This window comes from Panicum virgatum, chromosome 1K, assembly GCF_016808335.1.
Source record: "Panicum virgatum strain AP13 chromosome 1K, P.virgatum_v5, whole genome shotgun sequence".
Lineage (NCBI taxonomy): Eukaryota > Viridiplantae > Streptophyta > Magnoliopsida > Poales > Poaceae > Panicum > Panicum virgatum.
In genome coordinates, this window is record NC_053136.1 from 7,212,101 (window position 1) to 7,232,639 (window position 20,539).

At 51.0% G+C, this 20,539-nt stretch overlaps 3 protein-coding genes across 3 annotated transcripts; 1 reads left to right on the plus strand and 2 right to left on the minus strand.

Moving 5' to 3' along the window:
* Positions 1-1,515: 1,515 nt before the first annotated feature.
* Positions 1,516-6,094, minus strand: LOC120678524 (probable cinnamyl alcohol dehydrogenase). The gene is made up of 4 exons (XM_039959793.1): positions 5,785-6,094; positions 3,991-4,104; positions 3,124-3,351; positions 1,516-2,412 (listed from the first exon to the last, which is right to left on the minus strand). Exons 1-4 carry the CDS (start codon positions 5,871-5,873, stop codon positions 1,740-1,742), a joined length of 1,104 nt encoding a protein of 367 aa, XP_039815727.1. The 5' UTR covers positions 5,874-6,094; the 3' UTR covers positions 1,516-1,739.
* Positions 6,095-6,978: 884 nt separating this feature from the next.
* LOC120652096 lies at positions 6,979-7,470 on the minus strand. The gene has a single exon (XM_039929813.1). It carries the CDS (start codon positions 7,468-7,470, stop codon positions 6,979-6,981), a length of 492 nt encoding a protein of 163 aa, XP_039785747.1.
* Positions 7,471-15,421: 7,951 nt separating this feature from the next.
* On the plus strand, positions 15,422-17,295 carry LOC120678607 (gallate 1-beta-glucosyltransferase-like). Its single transcript, XM_039959887.1, has one exon. The coding sequence runs from the start codon at positions 15,628-15,630 to the stop codon at positions 17,089-17,091; it is 1,464 nt and encodes a 487-aa protein (XP_039815821.1). The 5' UTR covers positions 15,422-15,627; the 3' UTR covers positions 17,092-17,295.
* Positions 17,296-20,539: the final 3,244 nt, after the last annotated feature.

Sequence of the window (20,539 nt, forward strand, 5' to 3'; positions counted from 1 at the left end):
GTTTTAAGTTCGGGTGGAGATGCTTAAAACTTATAAGTTGAGGTGACTTATAAATTAGGGTTGTTTGGTAAATTAAGTCAGTTTTTTTACTTTTTAGCTTATAAGTAGGTAACTTATTTGGAACCAAACAGAATCTAATTACACAGTCTAACTAATAGCACGAGATGAATTTTTTAAGCATAATTAATTTATAATTAGACATTATTTATTATGTAATAAAATATGCTACAACACCAAAACTCAAACTTTTATATCAAGTAAACATACCTATGAACTGGCTTGGGTCGCTGCTAGCGACAGTCATTCAGCCAACAGGCGCGCAGCAAATGAGCCAGGGAGTGAGCTCGTTGAGGGCGCCGCTCGCAGCAGCAGCAGCAGCAGCAGCCAGCTGTGTTCCTGTCCTGGGCTGGGCCTGCTCTGCGCACCTTTAACGCCAATACACCATCGCGCGGAACAGTGAAGAAGAGAGGGCCGGGGGACGCAGCCGTGCAACGCGGCCACGGCCGGCCGGCCGGCCTCGCAGGCTCGCAGAGGATGGGATGGGCATGCCTATGCGTGCGTGCGTGCTCTGCAGCCCTAGCGATCAGGGAGACGGCGGCCAGGCCCGTATCCGGGCACGTGCGGGCCGTGCGACCGCACAGGGCCCCCGAATTCGAAGGGCCCCAAAATATTAGGTATACATCAGATATAGTCATGTAAAGACTTTATTTTAGTTGATTGTTTGACCCAATTTGTGGCAAAACATGGCCCAAAATTGCTCCTAAAAGATAAATCGTCATAGACATATCACTTGTCACTTCCTTTTACATGGGTGCTGCTCGGGGTCACGTGTGTGATCTCGAGTGGACCTGTCATAGCATCCCAACCTCTCCAAGATTCCGTCTTTTGGACTTAAAATCGGCCAAATAAACCAGACCCCTCAATGCTTTGTTGCTAGAACAAACTTTTTTTTCGGAAAATTTTTTTGTTGCTCAAACAATAAAAATTGTTCTAGCAACAAAAAATTGTTTCGGAATAAAAAAACAGTTATTGGGCCTTCTGTGATAATTTAACTGACAGTCACGTGTGACTTGTAACATTTGTGCTTTCACACATCATATCGTGCTTGCCGGCTGCTATCGCTTGGTATTCATGATCCTGCACTAGGCCACTAGGGCCCCAGTCCATTGTTTCGCACATGGCCCCCGAATTTGCCGGTACGGCCCTGCGGCGGCGTGCCGGCGGCGAGGCGTGCATTGCGCCTTCGCCTGCCTGTCTCTCCTCCGGAGGCAGGACCGAGCTCGGACGTGGGCCTGATCTCGATTACGCTTGGGCTTATATGTTGGGGCCAATCTGTTTTCTGTTCGAGCCTCAGAGCCTGGTGGTTACTGAGGCCCAGTACGGAACGTCCAAGCCGGTAGTAGTAGGCCTAGCGTTCTTCCAGCGGTCCAGCCCATTGCCGGAGGTGCAATAAAAAAAAAATACTAGGATAGCAGTAGCATCGTGTGATGGGCAGATTCAGATTTTTTTTTAGCAGAGATTCAAATGGTTGGCGAGACCGGAACCAGATACATGTAAACTTCATCAAAGTAAAATAGTACTGCTGCATAATGAAATTCACATCAAGCATCCATCATCTGCAAGCCGATCCAGCGCACACGACCCACACACACACCTCGGACACGAGAACGAACGCTCCACCGGCACGGCCGCGGCCTCACACGGTTGACGGTTCCAGGCGGGCGGCGCCCGTCAGTGTCTCAGTTGGCCGGCGCCCCCGCCGCCGCGGCCTGCTCCTCGATGTTGCTGCCGGCGACGTCGACGACGAAGCGGTATCGGACGTCGTTGCGCTCCAGCCGCTCGAGCGCCTCGTTGACGTACCCCATCTTCACCACCTCGATCTGGGAGGTGAGCCCCTTGTCGACGCAGAACCGCAGCAGCTCGGCGGTCTCGTCGACGCTGCCGATGAAGCTGCCCGTCACGGACTTGCGGCCCAGCATCACCATGGGCGACACGAAGCTGAGCGGCTCGCCGACGACGCCCAGCAGCACGTGCTTGCCGTCCAGCCGCAGCAGCGCCAGGTACGGCTCCAGCGGGTGGTGCACGGGCACCGTGTCGATGATGTAGTCCAGCGAGTCGGCGGCCGCCGCCATGGCGCCCGCGTCGGAGCTCACCAGGTAGGCGTCGGCGCCCAGGTCGTCCATGGCCTCGGCGCGCTTCCGGGACGACGAGCTGATCACCGTCACGTGGTGGCCCAGCGCCTTGGCCACCTTCACGCCCATGTGGCCCACGCCGCCCAGGCCCAGGATGCCGCCGCGGAGGCCCGGGGCCGTCAGCCCGAAGTGCTTCAGCGGGCTGTACACCGTCACGCCCGCGCACAGCAGCGGCGCCGCCTGCTCCGGCGCCAGACCAGCAGGGATCGGCACCACGAACCTGCGTGCACGCCAATCAAGGAAGAATATCTCAGCAGGTTAATCTTCGACTCGATCGGATATTATATTGGTAATCGTTGTGAATTCACATAGAGTTACTGCCTAGTGTCTATCATAATTCACATGAGCAAATTTTTTAAAAAAAGGCTATCTCAGAATGTAGTTAGATAGGTAGTGCGATTTGTCCACTGACTGAAAAAGACAGCACGCACACGGCAGTGGTTTAGGTAGTGCGAGTTGCATAGAACTTTTGGATGGAAGGATGGGGAAAGGTATCCTCACTTCTCCCAACAACCAGTGGTTTAGGTGACCATTCTTCAGACGAGTAGGTCAGTAGGTGAGGAGGATTCGGCTTCTGTGGTCACAACAAAGTTGAGCAAGTAAAGGTAGCACAACAAACCTTTCTTTTGACATCACACTCTTATTGCCTGGTCACCACACCCATACCCAATACCCATACTTGCTGTTACTGGTGCGTGATGAATTTTCTCAATTGTAACATTTCCCTATACCCATACTTTCCTCCACCCTTTTCTAGAAGGATTTGACCTCATCCACTTCCCAGATTCCAGATTAAAGTGTTGCTTGCTTTGTCCAGAACACTTTTCTTTTGTGTTTAAAATAAATAAATCTCTCTAGAAGTAGAACACTGACAAGACAAATGCTGAATTGTAAGTGCGGTGGCGACTGGTGTTCAGTTTGAGGGACTCACTTCTGGTCGACAACCATGGTGGAGGCGAACCCGCCCTGCGTGGGCCGGCCGTCAGTGTAGACGTCGTTGTAGGACCAGATCCTCTTGTTGCAGTACTGCTCAACGTTGGCCTTGCAGGGGCGGCACTCCCGGCAGCACCCGACGATCACCCCGACGCCGACGACGTCGCCGACGCGGTGCTTGCTCACCTCCGGCCCGACCTCCACCACCTCGCCGACCACCTCATGCCTGAAAAAGTTTCAGCCATCACCACCAAGCGCGTTTTTCCAACATTATCAGTTCCCATAAACATGCGGAGTTGTTGTGCTGTCGGAGAAAGTTTTGGTGAGGTTGGCTTTAGTCATGCTCTCAAAATGATGGTAGCTCTTCTAGGTTAGGTATCATGAAAAGGATAGGAATGATAGGGTTTCTCGTGAGTAAGAAATCTACTAAAGTAGTGTTTATCCTTTGCTTCAAATTAAATAATGCGGTGGTTGTTGACAGTAATTCACGACTAAGTGAAGAATGATGGTGACATGTGCCACCTGTAAACCTGACAACAGTTCTGAAATGACATCGGTACTGCCATTTCCAGCAACCAAATGTGCCCTCCTATCTATTTTATCTGTGCAGGTTAAAAGATGCACACCTAATGTTAGTTATACACATGTAATTTCTCATCTAATGACCCCTCAAAAAAATTTCTCATCAAATTGCGATGCTGTTGCTATCTGCCCTTCCGTATATATTTTTCAGAAAACTTCATACAAGTTGAATGAACACTTGAATTTCATTTTTTTTTGTGGACTACTCTGTATCCCCTAGTACTAGCAGTGCTGAAAAATCTCTAGAAAACGAGAGAAAAGCTATGGATGTGCCTGTGCTTACCCAGGGACCATGGGGTACTTGGAAGCGCCGAGGTGGTTCTTGGCCTGGTGGATGTCAGTATGGCAGATCCCACAGTACAGCACCTTCACCACCACATCTTCAGGGCCTGTGTTCCTGTTGTTGTCACCAGCACAACAAACCCATATTATATAGAAAAAGAGACAAGCATTAGTTGATTCTTGCAGGAGGCGCATGTTTTGAGACAATTAGATAATGGCGCACTTCGGCTCAAAGAAAAATATAATGGCTCATGAGTCACGGCGGCATTAGAACAGCGTTAGCTTTCTTGATTTTTTAACAAACGAAAACAGGGGAAAGCGTTAGCAAGGTTCTTCTCTCGCTCGAAGGAATATAAACACGGGAATTCCTTCTGAAAAAAGGAACATAAATATGCAATCGATGGATGCTGCCGGTCTGCCAAATTATATTGCTTTGCAGAACCTATATGCACTGAATGAAAACGAAAGGTTGCTGTGGCTTAATTTATTTTCTGTTTTCTCAGACTGATACGAGCTAGTGGCGTGTGCCTGTGTCTAGAACAGCAGATGTGGTAGGTAACCGTAGGTATCAGTGTTGGGCCTGCTGCTTGCTATTGTGACAATACGAGATGGCAGGCCTCAGGAATTTCAATGGCATGCATGTCAGGCTATCCGCACCGCTCCAATGCTACGAGGCTTTGTTTATATGTATAAAATTTTGGGTGTAAAGTACTGTAGCACTTTCGTTTATATTTGGTAATTATTATCCTGTCATGGATTAAGTAGGTTCAAAAGATTCGTTTCGCAAATTATAGACAAACTGTGTAATTAATTATTTTATTTAGCTATATTTAATACTTCATTCATGCGTTAAAAGATTCGATGTGATGGAAAATCTTGTAAAATTTTCGAATTTTGAAGGAAACTAAACAAAGCCTAAATCAACCTGTAAAGGGGGTATGGCCCATCTATCAGGTGGATGTACAGATGGGTAAAGAAGGAAAGAATGCCCCGTTGGCCTGTATATGCATCCCCAAATCAACAGCGAGCAGGGCAGCAGCTCGCAGTGGCGGGGTGCGGCCCACATGACAGCAGGGTGCAGCGGGGATAGCGTTCCATCTGGCCGCCGCTAGGATTGGAGGTGCACTGTAGCGACGGAGCTTTTGGGGTGCGCATACAGGTGCGCGGTGCAGCAGTTCCACCGCCGTATTTCCAGTTCAAGAGCAGATATAGGGCTGCGGTGCAGATAGCCTGGTGCGGATAGCCTCAAACTCACATGCAGGCCCCAAATGTTGCGAATTTTTAAAATGATGAACAGTGTACTTTGAGAGTTTGTGACACGTGCGACATGCTCAACCTCTCTTGTTGTCACGTGCAACATTTGCTCACACAAGAGCTGGACCAAGACAAGTACACATCATGCCGTGATACGCCTACTATACGCTATGCCAACTGAAGAGCAAATCACGCGCAACGTAACGTATCAGTTACCAGAACATGGACCCCAGACCTGCAGGTTTTGGTGGTGGGGTGGTGGTGGGGGGGGGGGGGGGTTGGGGGGGGGGGAGGCTTGACAAATTCGATTGTATTTTTTTTCTTCAGAACCATATTTTAATCAGATTTCCTGTTGATCGTGGAGGCTAGTTAACTAATCTGGCTGCAAAAGCAGAAGATCTACTACTCTGAATACGCATGCAGAACCTGTTCGTCTCCCTTGATTCCTTTCCATGCGTGCATGTTTCAAGAACGGAGTTCGAGCAGGAAGGGATCGAAGGACGACGGTCGAGATGGCCGTGGCCGGCCGGCGGGCGCGTACCTGACGGTGTAGGTGTAGGGGGAGAGGTGGCCGGCGGCGTCCCGGGCGGCCCACCCCACCACCGTCCTCTCCGACGCCAGGCTGCCCATATTCTCGAGAGGCCGGAGGAGATCGATCGGGGACGGCAGCGATGGAGATGGAGGAGGAGAAGAGGACGGGTTGGAGCGCGGGTGGGTTTGGCCTTGGGGGAACACGAGTAGTGCGTGACCTCTTGTGGTAGGAGGAGGGCTATATAGAAGAGGGAATAGAAGCAAACTGCCTACTGGGCCTCGAGGCTCGAGTGCAAACTGGTGCAAAGTGGCAAGGCTGCTAGGCCGCCGCACCAGGATCTTCTGAGGCAGGCAGCTTGCTTGGGTGTGCCTACCGCTCGTCCGCTCCCGCTGCTTGATTTGGTTTTTTGCTAGAATTCCAATGATTGTCCTTTTTTTTTGCTACCTACCCAAAAGAACTAGAACATGTCAAAGTTGTTCCCAATAAAATTGTATGATTGTGCGTAATGATAATGTGAGGGGGCCCTGTAATTGTTCGTGGCCAGAAACATGTAGCCTTTATTCGTAGTTCGTGTCATCCAGAAATATTTCTCTTGTACACACGCCCGCGTCGCTTTCCTCCGGGGCGACACGGGCGGCACCAAGCCACCGCCGCCGCCGCCCCTCCCCACCTTCGCCCGTGCCTCGCCGCCGCCTGAGCAGGGCTTTGGAAGCCCGCGTCCCTGCTAGGACGGCGGCGGCGGGGTTCTTTCGTTGCGAGAGGGCGCGGTTTGCGCGGATTTGGGACGACGCGCGGGCGAGTGCTAGCGCCGGTTGCCGGCGCCCGGGAAGACGGCACGTGGTACTGGCGGTCCGCGAAGTGGAGGCGTTAGGCGGGGTCGGGGGCTGCGGCCGCGGACGGTGGCGCGCGGCTGCGGCCGCGGGCAGCGCCAGGCCCTTCCAGGGGTCTTCGCCGGCGCGTGTGGCGCCCCGGGGGCTGCGATGCTGTGAGGCCACGGATCCGGCACGGCGTCCGCCAGATCCGGTGGCCGCGGGGCCACATCGCGCGCGTGGCGGCGGGGCATCGGCCTGCGGCGGAGGTGGCGATGGCGCACGGCGGCTCGTGGCGGTACATCTGGTGTCCGGGAGACCGGATCCGGCCCTCCTACGGTCGTGGGACGGCGGGGCGACGGCGGCTTCGGCGGCGTGGTCGCACGCGGGGTGTCTACTGCTGGCTCGGCGGCCGCGTGGTGGCGGCGACGGTGGGGCCGCCGGTGGCCTGCTGCTGTCCCCTGATGCTGGTGGCGAGGTGGTGGCGGGGGCGGCCTGAAGCTGTCCCCTGCGGCCGTGGCCGTGGCGTGCGACGCGGTGGCTTGGCCCTCTCGAGCTCGGCGCGCCGCGGCAGCTGCGGTGGCTGCGACGCGTGTGATGATGAGGCGGTGACCACGTGCGACGTGCGGCGGAGGCGGCGTGGCCGCGCGGGGAGGTGCGGCTGGTTGGTGGCTGCGTTCGGGAGTTGGCCGCGGCTGGAAGTGGCACTGCAGCGGCGTTGCGCCCGGGAGGGCCTCCACGGCTGCGGCTCCGGATTCCAGGGCTGAGTGCATGTAGTGGATGGGATTCTCCGGGCGAAAGTCTTGCCGGTGTTCTTGCTGGCGGCGATGGCGACGGCGTCCGAGAGCGTCGTTTTCCCCGTAGGGGGCGTCATCAAGGAGCCCATCCGTATTGCGCGGGTTCTCTAGGTGAAAGCCCTATCCACCTTTGGACGAGCGACGGCGGCGCCTTCGGCGGCGTCACCTCCTTGGAGGCGTCGTTTGCAGAGACCCATCTCAGCCTGTGGCTTTGCCGATGTCGCCGTGGTTGGGGGTGGCCTCTGCCGGTGGTGCGGCAAGGCGGCTGGTGCAGGCGGTTGGCTCGAAGGGGGTTGCCGAGCCCTCGTGGCGGCGGCCAAAATTATGCCGGCAGCCAAGGGTCTTCGCTCGGGTGTCGGTTCCTGGCTGCTTGCAGCGGACCGCGGCAGCTGGCGTTGCTTGGCAATTGCCCGTGCGGTGTGGGACTGCGTCGGAGGACGGCGCTCGCAGCAACGACATCGTGGGAAGACTAGGTCCGTAGCGGACTGTGGCGGGTTGCTCTGCATCGCTCGGCGACTCCGATATGGTACATCGTCGAAAGATGGCGTGGACGACAACTTGGGTTGCTAGCATGATGGCGGTGGCTGGTTGCGCGGGTGGTGCAACGTGATGCTGTCGTCCGGCGGGCGTGGCTAGTCTGTTTCTGACGGGGTTCTTGGAAACGGGGTAACACTATTCTTCATCCTGGCAGCGACTTTGTAGATGGATTTGCGACTCGAAGTGCTGAGGCGGGCGTGGCGAGGCCCCCGCGTGAGGCGAGGCGACGAGTGAGGTGGAGTCCAACGGCGGATGTGGCGAGGCCCCCGCGCGTTGTGTGTCGTGGTGGCGACTGCGAGACAACCTGTGTTTGGTTCGGATCCGGTGATTTCACCCTATCGGATGGTGTGTGGTGTTGCAGCGGCACTACGGCGGTGGGTCCAACATGGTGGTGGTCTTCTTAGGTGCGGTGCGGTCTGTTTATCTTGTTTCCCTGTCGGCGCGAGGCCGTACCTGACGGTGGCTACATGAGATGGAGAAGGTTGTCAGCCGCGGCCTTAGCAGAGTGGTCTCGTTCGTGTCGACGTCCCAATCCGACTGGACAGTGTTGTCTCTTGGAGACATTTGCGCGTCGACGTCCCAATCCGACCAGCCTGTGGAGTTGCGTTCGGCGCGTGTTAATGTCACAATCCAATCCGCCGGTTTTGTTGTCAAGTGTTCTTTTCTTTTTTTCCTGGTTATGGCCTCCTAGGGTTATATCTTTGTATTTTTTCTGCTATATCAATAAAAACACACTCGTCGAATATTATTTGTTTAAAAAAAATTCGTAGTTCGTTGTCGATGCCACATGCATTGCGAATTTACGATATCTTTGCGACTCGCGCTGCTCCGTTTCGTTGAGACTTGACATCCGGAGGAGATAAGGGAGCACCTAATATCCACTAGGTGATGGGGAAAAGTAAATGGCCGTGATCCCGACAAAAAAAAGAAAAAGAAAAAATCAAATTTCCAGTAGCCAGAAATGCACATACCAAAATGGTACCCAGCATGCATTGTGGCTGAGAAATTTCCAGTACTAGGTCAATGAAGAAGATACTACTAAGAGCATCTCCAACAGATTCGGTATCGAACTCGGCATCGGTAAAAGCAGCGAACTACCTCCGAAAATCAGTTTCCAACGGATTCGGCAACGAGCTCGCTTCGCAATCCCATTCGGAACTACCTGGGCGCTCCTTCGGCATTTATCCCGATCGAGCTCCACTCGGCATCCAGGCTCCCGCGCGCCCTCCCGCCCTCCCGCGTGCGCGCGCCATCCTCACGCGCCCTCCCTCTTCTCTTCTCGCATGCTCGCTGCTGCTCGCTGCAGCATCGCCGCTCTGCGCGCCCTGCGAAGCCGCCCCGCCGTGTGTACACGGAAGAGCGCGTCTGCGCCTGCATGCGCCCACCGCACATCGCCGCAAAGGGAGCCGAGCCGGATTTTCCTCTGCGGAGCTTCCAGTAATCCAGCCATGGCTGCCGCACCACTGCTCTCTCACACTGACCCAAACTCCACGCCACGGCGAGCCGCAAAAGACACGAAACGGAGTCCCGGCAACTTGCTCGTCTCTTTAGCGCCACTCTCCGCCACCGGTGACGTATAGGTCGCCGGGGACCTCTCCTTAGAAGAAAGGGAATACGGGGGTTGTTTTTGCAAAGCCGTAGACTCCGATGACGTGGACAGTTTTTGCATATAGTGAAAGAGAGGCTGTTGGATTCCCCTATGTTTTATAGAGCTTTCCACCTGTTTACAAAGTCTCATATTAGCTAAATTTAATTATTTATTTACACAAATTGTTGGAGTTGCTCTAAAAAAGCGATAGTTCCATGCACATCGACAAACTTGACCAGGTACATTTCTACCGGAGACCAGGTCCGGTCAGAAAATCTCACTCGCAATTTTCACAGGGTAGTTTGGTTTGGTAGAAGATCCTGCATGGGGGCCAAATGGAGTTTGGGGTAGGAGAGACTGGCGGAGCTCGATGGGTGGACGCATAGTGATCGCAGGAAAGTGACGTGGCGCGAGGCAGTGGATTAGCTGCGGCGAGGGAGAAGAGAAAGCGACAACCGAAAGGGATGCGGGGGTTGGTGTGCCGGCCGGCGTGGTAGGTCAGCGGGGCCCGCGGGGCGCTGACGTCACGGCCGCGTCACCGCCGGAACAAGTTCAGAGCTCTCCCCGTTTCTTTCTGATCGAGCTACCGTCAGTCTGCCTGTCTGTCTCAGCTAGCGAACTTCCAGCTCGAATTTAATTTGGAGAAGATAAGAAACCTTCAAGCTTCTTTTTTTTTCTGTCGATGAAAAAACAAGGCCAAGGTTGATGATGATTGCAGACGAGCATGGCAGGTAGAGATGCCGAGTCGTCTGCCGTTGTATGGAGGCATGGAGCGATGCTTGAATTTCATTTAATTTCTTTAATTTTCTCACTGTTGCTTGGGATGAATGGCGCATCGCACGCCGTGTGGTGTGGACGTGATGCTAGTTTGGAGTAGCTATCGGTGCGGTTGTTAGGCTGACCACAGCGGAGGGAGCAAGAGCAAATTTGCTCCCTCCTTGTTTTCCACGCCTTCTTTGTCTACAGTGTCAAACAGTACATCTATAATGTCAAACAGTGTATTTGCTCCTTTATTTGCTCCTTTATTTGCTCCCTCCACTGTGGACGGTCTTACAGCCCTCGGTAATTGTCAACGATGCAGCTTGAAATCCACTGGAAATTTCCAATGCAAGCGGGTCCACTGAAAGTCTGAAGTCGAAAGAGTCTGAAAACACCCGCCTCTTGCCTATGGTAGCATTTCTTGTGCAGTTTTGCAAAGTCCAAGACGACCAAGGACATCTCCTCCAGCCTGGTGCCAACGAACAAGCGCGCGCGCACACTTCTTCGAGGAGCACTGTAGCGCTGGTTGGCTGGACAAGCTAAGCGAGCAGGGTCCCTGTCTGTCGCCTGAAAAGCACGTTTGACGGGAATTCGGCCCAATAAATTTCCAACAGCCCAGCAGCTGTTTTGATGCATGCATGTCTGGTAACACGTGTTTGGGTGTATGTGCTCAAACTGTGATGTAGCTCTATCCACGCTTGCTGCATGCAAGCAAAGCTTTAGCTTTTTCCTCTTTCATTTTTTTCCTTTTCTACTCTATGTTTTATTTTTCTTTTCCCATTTCTTTATTCCTTCTTTTTTATTCTTAATCTAATCGTAGATAATCCTTACATAATCTGTCTCCATTTGGTTTATTATCCCCTCTCTATTTTTTTCTTTATTTCTATTTTTTCCTTATTCTTTTCTATATTAGTTTGTGGACATTTTTCTTGGTATATAAAGTTCAAGTAGTGATAAGTTTTTTATTTATTTCACATACCCTAGTTTTCTATTATGTTTTTATTTCATTTAGTTTTTATTCCTATCTATTCTTTCATATCTCAAAATGTCTCATGTTTATGTATACAAATTTATTTGCATTCTAGAATCATTAGTTGGTGTGTAAAATAATTTAGTTATATACTAACTTGTCCCGCTCATATTCATATTCCATTTGTATATAAAAATAATTTATTTGCCAGGTGGATGTGTTGTTCTTCATGTAAAATTATATATCCGCATGTAACCAACTTGTTTGTAAAATTTCGTTTTGTAGACTAAATTGTTCGGTAATGTTGACTAATTTGTTCATATATGTATTTTTCATTATTTATCCAATACAATCAAATGTTCGCTATATTTAATATTTTGTTCATAACATAATATTATTTGTTCGTCATGTTTAGTTTTTTGTTCGTAGAAAATTATTATTTATTTGTGTTGTTAAAATATTTATTCCCAGTAGCCAAAATTAATTATTTAATATTAAAAATTACTTTAAAAAATATCGTGCAAAGATAGACAAGTGTGGTCTTATTTTGAAGATCTTGTCATAAGAAAGATAATGGTGTAATCGAAATTTAATTTGAATATATATTTTAAGTTTTATAGATTTTTTTAGTTTTGCAACCTCTTTGCATGTGGGTGACGTCATTGATTTTTTTTTTATCCATTTGCATGCATGCTCTTATTTTCTTTTCTCCGGTTAGAGTACTACTCGTCCAGTTAATTTTCGGTGAAGTTTGTGGGGGCAGGCGAATGAAATAGAGTATATAATCTGTTTGTGGGCTACCGGCCCATTTAATTGCTGCGTGAAAAATAATCTTCAGGTGGTTGCTCATTTTGGTGATGCATAATGGGCGCTGCCGGGGTCACGCGCGTGACCCAACTTTTCACCCACTACAGATTTTATGTTGTTAGGCTTAAACTGACCCAACAAAATGGGCCATAGTCAAATTTGTTTAGAACAAATTTATTTTGTTCCGAAACAATTTTTTAATTATTCTAGCAATACAAAAAATTTATTCAGACAAAAAATAGTTATTGGACTTTGTGCGATGGTTTGACTGCCAGTAGCCTGAGCCACTCCTAATAATACTTTCCCATAATCGCACCTCCTTGTGCCAATGACGCGCTGTTTTCTGAGATGATGAATGATGATGGCCTGATGGGGCAATTTGCATGGATGCATAGCACCGGCCCATTGCAACTACACGAGAGGCTCCGGGTCCCATTACCATGACAGGACAGGCCCAGAAATCTAGCGCAGAGCCCATACCTTTCCTTTAGTCATGCATGAGCTGATTTCTTTCTTTACTTGGCTCTCTGCACACCTTATGACCCCTTCATTTGAGCCATAGGTTAATATTTATACTTGGCAATATGCAATTCTTGTCTTCTTGATAAACTCTTCTGGAGAATCTACACATGCATATATCACATGCATAGGTGGAAGCACGGATATGATTCGCACAATGAGAGAACATCAATCGCTCGCCAATGTATTCTTGGTCAATATCGGGACGGCCATAGGACCGGCGACCAGTAGAGAGCACGTTTGCCTCACGCCTTCACCTAAGTAGAAAAAGGCTTCGAGAAGGGATAAATACATCGAGTTAGTAGGGGTTACTCCTACTTTTTATTATTTTCATAATAACAAAGGCAGGTAACTTTTTAGAAGAGATGATTGATCTAATGGCTATGATGGTTAGAGCTATCAGATTGATGGTTATATGTTTTGCGTGTCTAAGAGAATTTCTAGAATTTATTTTGAGTGTTCGCCTAAGATCTAGTGCATAATGTTACTCATAGTATTGCATGACAATTTCGTAGCATGAATAATTTATATGTCTGCCTCCAAAGAACTCAAAAGAAGATCACTGAACAAAGCTCACCCTCTCCTTGTTTCTTGATTCATAGTAACAAAATATTTTACGGTTACAATGAAAAACTCAATGAATCCAAAAGGCAACAGAAGAACACATAGAAACAAAAATCTAGGTGGGCAATGATAGAAGTAGATACCCGGGTTCTCCTCTGATTTCACAGTTCTTATGAAGAGCATCATCTAGGTGATATGGACGCGAGGTATGCAGCCCCATCCATTTCGTATCCGGCAAAGTTCTTCCATGAATAGCAGTTGATGCCATCAGCCACCTTGTCGATATGCTTGGTGGCGATATTGAGTACAAATGCTCCAGGACTACCGGGAGTCTTTTATATGTATACCATTATAAAAGTTGGTTCCGACGTCCATACCACTAAAAAGTTCGGAGGCACCTCTATACCATTGCGTTTTTTCGTTTTGACCTCTGTACCATTTTGGACGGAAGCAATACTAACGGAGGATAACGGAGTTGCAAAAAGACCATTATACCCTTGGATGCCAAAAATTGCTTAACTCTCTCCTCTCTCTCAATGACGAGCGGGCCCTACTTGTCATCTTCTTCCTCACTGTTCTTTTCCTCCACGACCTTCCTGTCTTCTTGGCCTCCTTCTCGACCTCTCGACCCTTCCCTCTGTGCCTCCCTGTCCATGGATGGCGCGGCGCCCGCCCGGCGCGGCGGCCCCAGCGGAGCCTGCGTGGCGTCCCCAGGCGGCGGGCGCGGCGCCCCCAGGTAGCTGGCACGGCGCCTCCCCAGCGCGGCGCCCGCCACGACGCCGACACGGCCCCCGGCGGTGGCGGAAGGATGCGTGGTCGGTGCGCCTGTCCTCCCCACGCCTCGCCGCGGCTGCCTCCCCACGCCTCGCCATGGAGCTCGCAACGCTTCGCCGTGGCCGTCCCGGAGCAGCGGCCCGCCCCGGCCATCCTCGCCACGGCGGCCCGCTCAGGCTGCGCCGCCGGCCTTGCAGCGGCGTCCCGCGCCCGAGGCTCGTCCGCGGTGGCGGCGCCCGGTGGCCGCGGCGCCCGTGTCCGGAGCACGCAGCGGCGGCGGCGCCCGGCGGCCGCGCCCGGTGCCGCGGTGGCGGCGCCGGGTGCTCGCTGCGGCCGCGCCCGGCCCACGCGGCGGCGGCGCCCTACCCTCCACCGGCGGCGGGGTCGGGCTCGGGATGGGAGGCCACGCTCGGGATGGTCTGGTCAAAGGAACAGAGGTGTAGGGGTAAGATGGTCAATTCCATACATGGGTCCCACCTGTCAGGGCCAACAAATCGTTAATTTGTAACAGCAGGTGGACGGAATGGTATGGAAGTAAAAAAAACACGATGGTATAGAGGTGTCTTCAAACTTTTTAATGGTATGGACGTCTAAATCATCTTTTATAACGATATACATGTAAAAGCCTCGACTACCTGTCCGAGAGTAAAAAGCATAGTGCAAGCAGAGTGCCACTCTTCTCGGAGAACCACCGAAGGTTAATATTCTCTCCAAATGGTGGCAGGACATAGCGCCCCTTCAGCTGTTCCAAATGGAGGTTTTACTGCAAATTCAGCTGCCGCGATATATGATGAATGCACTACAGTTTGGAGTGGGTTCCAAGATATTTTCATTGAGCACTTATGAAGGCCACCAAATCAAGTGGCACATGAGTTAGATAGGCAGGCTATAATTATTAAAGAAAATTATATCTGGGACCATGATCCTAGTTTTATTACCCATTTTTTATCTAGTGATGTATAGCTATCTTCCATCACTGTCAATTCATAATTAACACGGCAAATCAGCTGCTGTGTTTAGTTCCTTTGGCGTAAACTTTAAATAAAATATATTTACAAAATTTTTGCACGGATGAATTGTAATTTGAGAGATGAATCTAATGAGTCTAATTAATTCATAATTAGTGAATGTTTCTTGTATCATCACTGTTGCAATTTATGAATTAAATAGTCTCATTACATCCATTTCGCCCTTTACAACTCATATGTGTAAAAAATTTTATAAACAGATTTTATTTAGACCTTGCTTAGTAGCTCTTGTAAAATTTTTGAAATAGAATTTTTTTATATCTGAACTATTGAATATAGACTAATCACAAAATTAATTACAGAACTCGTCTGTGAAGTACAAAACAAATCTAATGTGCCTAATTAATCCGTCATTTGTGCATAATTACTATAGCAATATAATGTCTAATCATAATTTAATTAGACTAATTAGATTTGTCTCATAATTTATAATTAAATTTTGCAATTAATTTTTTATTTCGATTCCTGTTGGATGTGATGGATAGGTCAATTGTGGAGCAGATTCAGCCAGCGTTGTGTCTGCCTGTCGGGTCATCTGCTGGTGTCGGGTACCTGTCACCTTGACCTTGAGCCATAAAATAAACTAGTGCCTGCGACAGCAGAGTCATCAAGCAGCTCGGAGAAGGCCGACGCCCGACGACGGCGAGCCAGAAGAGGCCGCCGATCCGACCCTGAGAGCTCGCGCGCACAGTACGCGGCCATGGTTGAGGAAGCGGCGGCCGTGCCCCCCGCCGTGGCGGCATCGGCGGCCGCGAGCGCCCCGCCGCACCTGCTGCTGATCTGCTTCCCGGGGCAGGGCCACGTGAACCCCATGCTCCGCCTGGCGAAGCGCGTCGCGGCCAAGGGCCTCCTCGTGACCTTCTCCTCGCTGGCCAGCGTTGGCCCGAAGCTGGCGGCCGCCGCGGGGGTGTCGGCCGGCGGCGACGGCGTGCCCGTCGGCCGGGGCCGCGTCCGGTTCGAGTTCCTGGAGGACGGCGACCCCGGGCCCGACCTGGACGACCTCATGCGGCACCTCGAGACGGCCGGGCCCCCGCCGTTCGCGGCGCTGCTGCGGCGCCAGGCGGAGGAGGGCCGGCCCGTGGCGTGCGTGGTGGCGAATAACCCGTTCATGCCGTGGGCGAGCGACGTGGCCGCCGGCGAGGGGATCCCGACGGCGGTGCTGTGGGTGCAGTCGTGCGCGGTGTTCTCGCTCTACTACCACCAAGTGCACGGCCTGGTGGAGTTCCCGCACGAGGACGACCCGACGGCGCGGTTCAAGCTCCCGGGCCTGCCGGAGATGTCCGCCGCCGACGTGCCGTCGTTCCTGCTCCCGTCCAACCCGTTGAAGCTCCACGCCGACGCGATCATCAGGCAGTTCCGCACCATCGGGCGCGCGTCGTGGGTGCTGGTGAACTCGTTCGCGGAGCTGGAGGCGGACGTGGTGGCCGCGCTCCCCGGCGTGACGCCGCGCCCGCCGGAGCTCATCTCCGTGGGTCCGCTCGTCGAGCTGCAGCAGCAGGAGGGGCAGGAGGAGGACGATGCGGTGCGCGGGGACCTGATCAAGGCCGCCGACGACTGCGTGGAGTGGCTGGACGCGCAGCCGCCGCGGTCCGTGGTGTACGCGTCGATGGGCAGCGTGGTGGTGCTGACCCCCGGCGAGGTCGCCGAGATGGCGCACGGGCTGGCGTCGACGGGGCGGCCGTTCCTGTGGGTGGTGCGGCCGGACACGCAGCCGCACCTTCCCGCGGGGTTCGTGGAGTCCGTGTCCGGGCGCGGCGCGGTGGTGGCGTGGAGCCCGCAGGAGCGCGTGCTGGCGCACCCGTCGACGGCGTGCTTCCTGACGCACTGCGGGTGGAACTCGACGCTGGAGACGGTGGCGGCGGGGGTGCCCGTGGTGGCGTTCCCGCAGTGGGGGGACCAGTGCACGGACGCGCGCTTCCTGGTGGAGGAGCTCGGCATGGGCGTGCGCCTGCGGGGCGCGCGGCGGGAGGCCGTGCGGGAGGCCGTCAAGGCCGCCGTCGCGGGGCCCCGCGCGGGGGAGATGCTCGCGAGCGCCAGGCGCTGGAGCGCCGCCGCCAGGGCCGCCGTGGCTCCCGGCGGGTCCTCGGACGCCCACATCCAGGCGTTCGTGGACGAGGTGGCGCGCCGGGCCCAGGGGCAGCGTCCTCCAGCCGTCGAGACTTGATCTCAGAGAGAGGGTGCTAGACTGCTAGTGCTAGCTAGGGTAAAAAGGTGGATAGTAAATAATCGCGTGGCTGTTACCGCGAATCTTATTTCGTTTTTCACGGTTTGCTCAATTCGATTCAATTCTGGTGACTAAGATTTTAATTGTTCAGACCAGTCTCAGGTATCATCGACACAGTTATATAAACTGGAATTTTAAGAACTATACAAATAGAGTGTCATGATGATGACACTCACACTTATCTCTTCATCGACACAGTTATATAAACTGGAATTTTAAGAACTATACAAATAGAGTGTCATGATGATGACACTCACACTTATCTCTTCTTTCTCTCGTACTATTCGTACATGTTAGCAAATTTAATATTTATAATATTTTTATAACACTTCCACTGAAATTTATCTGACAACAATCAGTGCATGCGGTATACATTACCACTCCCAAGTCACACGACAGCGTAATTCGAACCACTCAGATGCAACATGCATGTCCGGATCAGTAAAGTGTTTTGGATGCACGCACTAGTTTTTAGTTCCGGTCACTTCGAATGTTTGATGCTAATTAGGATGATTAAATATAAACAAACTATAAAACTAATAGCATAATCCGGAGCTAATTTAGGAGACGAATCTATTAAGTCTAATTAATATATCATTAGTGCATGTTACTGTAGCACAACATGACCAAATCATAGATTAATTAGGCCTAATGGATTCATCTCACGAATTAGCCTCCATTTATACATTTAGTTTTATAATTAGACAAAACTTTGTTTCATCACATCAAATATTTGAACACCAATTTGCAGTATTAAATAGAGGTTAATTGGAAAGTAAATATATGAACTAAAGTTTAAAGGTTAGTCAGAGGATCTAAACTGTAACGACCCGGCCCGGGATAACGGCTAAGATTTACTCTACAAGTTGAGTAAACCACATCTATTAATTAATCCTCTTGCGCTTTCGTCCTCGCTTTGCGCAAAAAGGATCGATCCGGAATTAACTAGCTTCTCGCGATCGGCTATTTAAGCTGGTCTGTCCCTTTCTCAATTTCCAGTATGGGATCATCGGTCCCGAGCACAGCATCCCGCGATGAACAGTGCTCCCGCATAATTTTGTTCACCATGACAAGGTTCTAGAATGCCCCACAAGAATCATAAGAAGACATGAAGCTTGGATATTTTCTTGTCATGGTAAAATTTAGAATTTTCTAGAAATAGATATTTTTAGGGAACTTCCTAGAGTGTGACATGTGTCACTCATCCAAGAGGGTATGGGTGCCTATATAAGGAATGTGCCACCCCTTGCCATGTCATATTACTCCACTCCATCCCACATACATCCAAGGGCATGGTAGAAGTGAGCATAGGGAGAGTGTGCTAAGTTAGCCACCACAAGGTGTGTTCCTTCGTAACTTTGTTGCTCCAATAAAGTAAGTTTCTTTATAAGTGTTAATCTTCCGGTTAAGCTTAGTACTTAGTGTATAAGTTGTGATCCATCAAAGGTTGGCTCTGTCACCCGGGATCACTACGCGAGTATTGGCACAGTAGGAGTGGATACCCCAGCTGCAGGGTACCGACACTCTATCTCCTAGGCATCTCCACACCTCAATGAGGATACCATCAGGGCCCATCGCTTTACCTCCCTTCAAAGCCTCCCCGATCTCTACCTCCTGAATTCTCCTCACAAAACGTCTGTTGGTATCGTCAAAAGAGTCATCTAACTCAAGGGTAGGGCCCTCACTCTCCCCATTAAACAACTTGTCGAAGTACTCTCTCCATCTATCCTTCACTAGCAGTCGATCTATCCCATCCTTAATGCATTTGATTTGGTTGATGTCCCTTGTCTTCCGCTCGCGAATCCTAGCCATCCTATAAATGTCCTTCTCCCCTTCTTTCGTGCCTAGCCGCTGATACAGGTCATCATACGCCTTACCCTTTGCTACACTCACAGCTCGCTTTGCAACCCTCTCCGCTAATTTATAGCCCTTGATGTTGGTTGCACTCTTGTCAAGGTGGAGACGCTTGAAACACTACTTCTCCTTAATAGCCATTTGCACCTCGTCGTTCCACCACCAGGTGTCTTTCCCCTCCTGTTTGCCTCCCCTACTCATGCCAAACACTTCTGAGGCCACCTTCCGAACACATGTTGCCATCTTTAGCCACATGTCATCTGCGTCCTCTCCTTCTTCCCAAGGCCCCTCACCTAGCATCCTTTCCTTAAACGCTTGTGCTGCTTCCCCTCTAAGCTTCCACCACTTTGTTCTCACAATCTTGGCACATTTGTCCCGGTGGACACGTACCCGAAGACCAAAGTCCGCCACCACAAGCTTGTGTTGAGGGACAACACACTCCCCAGGTATCACCTTACAATCTAAGCAATCACGTTTATCCTCCCTCCTAGTAAGGATAAAGTCGATCTGGCTCGAGTGTTGTCCACTACGAAACGTAACAAGATGGGATTCCCTCTTCTTAAACACGGTATTCGCTATCAACAAGTTGTAGGCTAACGCGAAGTTCAACACATCCTCCCCCTCTTGACTCCTACTACCATACCCAAAACCCCCGTGCACTCGCTCGAACCCTACATTTGTCGCACCCACATGGCCGTTGAGATCTCCTCCTATGAAGAGTTTCTCGCTGGTAGGCACGGTATTAACCATGCTATCTAGATCTTCCCAGAACTATATCTTGGTGCTCTCACTAAGGCCTACCTGAGGGGCATTGGCATGGTACAATTTGCAGATTTTTTTACCACAATCTGCAAAAACAATCCTCCTGTCGAGATAAATCTCCTTCTGAAAATGGTTGCAAAAAATGAGAACAGACCTATTTACCATGTCCACGCGAGCTTGGTTCTATTGCCCTTGTATTATGCTGCATTCAAGGAGTTCTACGATGTCATCAGGTTCACTTTGGACCCAATTCAGTTCACCTCTTTCTTGGATAAAATGCCTCACATGCAGGATTGGAGAACTGCTGTCCATGGAAATGATCTTCTACTTGCATGTTTCGGCTTTAATCCCAAAGCTTACACCAAAGTCAGTACATCGACCACCCAAGGCCAGCTTACAAAATCACAATCAAAGGCTCTTGGCACTGCTCCTGGTGGTCAACAAACCAATTTGACACAAGACCAGGTCAATTGGATTGAGGCTTTGCACCAGATTGAGTTCCAAAGAAATAGGCCTGCTCACAGGATGGAACACCTGTTCAAATGGATGGTAGATCAACGGGCTCTCCAATTAACTCCCAAATGCAATGCCCAGAGTTCAGAGTTGGTGGCAAGAGTCAGATTTCCTGAGACATTGCATTACATGCAGGTTTTCCTTCTAAGCATTAACAAGTTATTCGACCTCCCTCTAGATACGTTCTTCTAGGTTTTGATCAGTGTATGTGTTGCCCTGCATGGCAGTTGTCTTCTGTTTACTTAGCTGCAGTATCCCC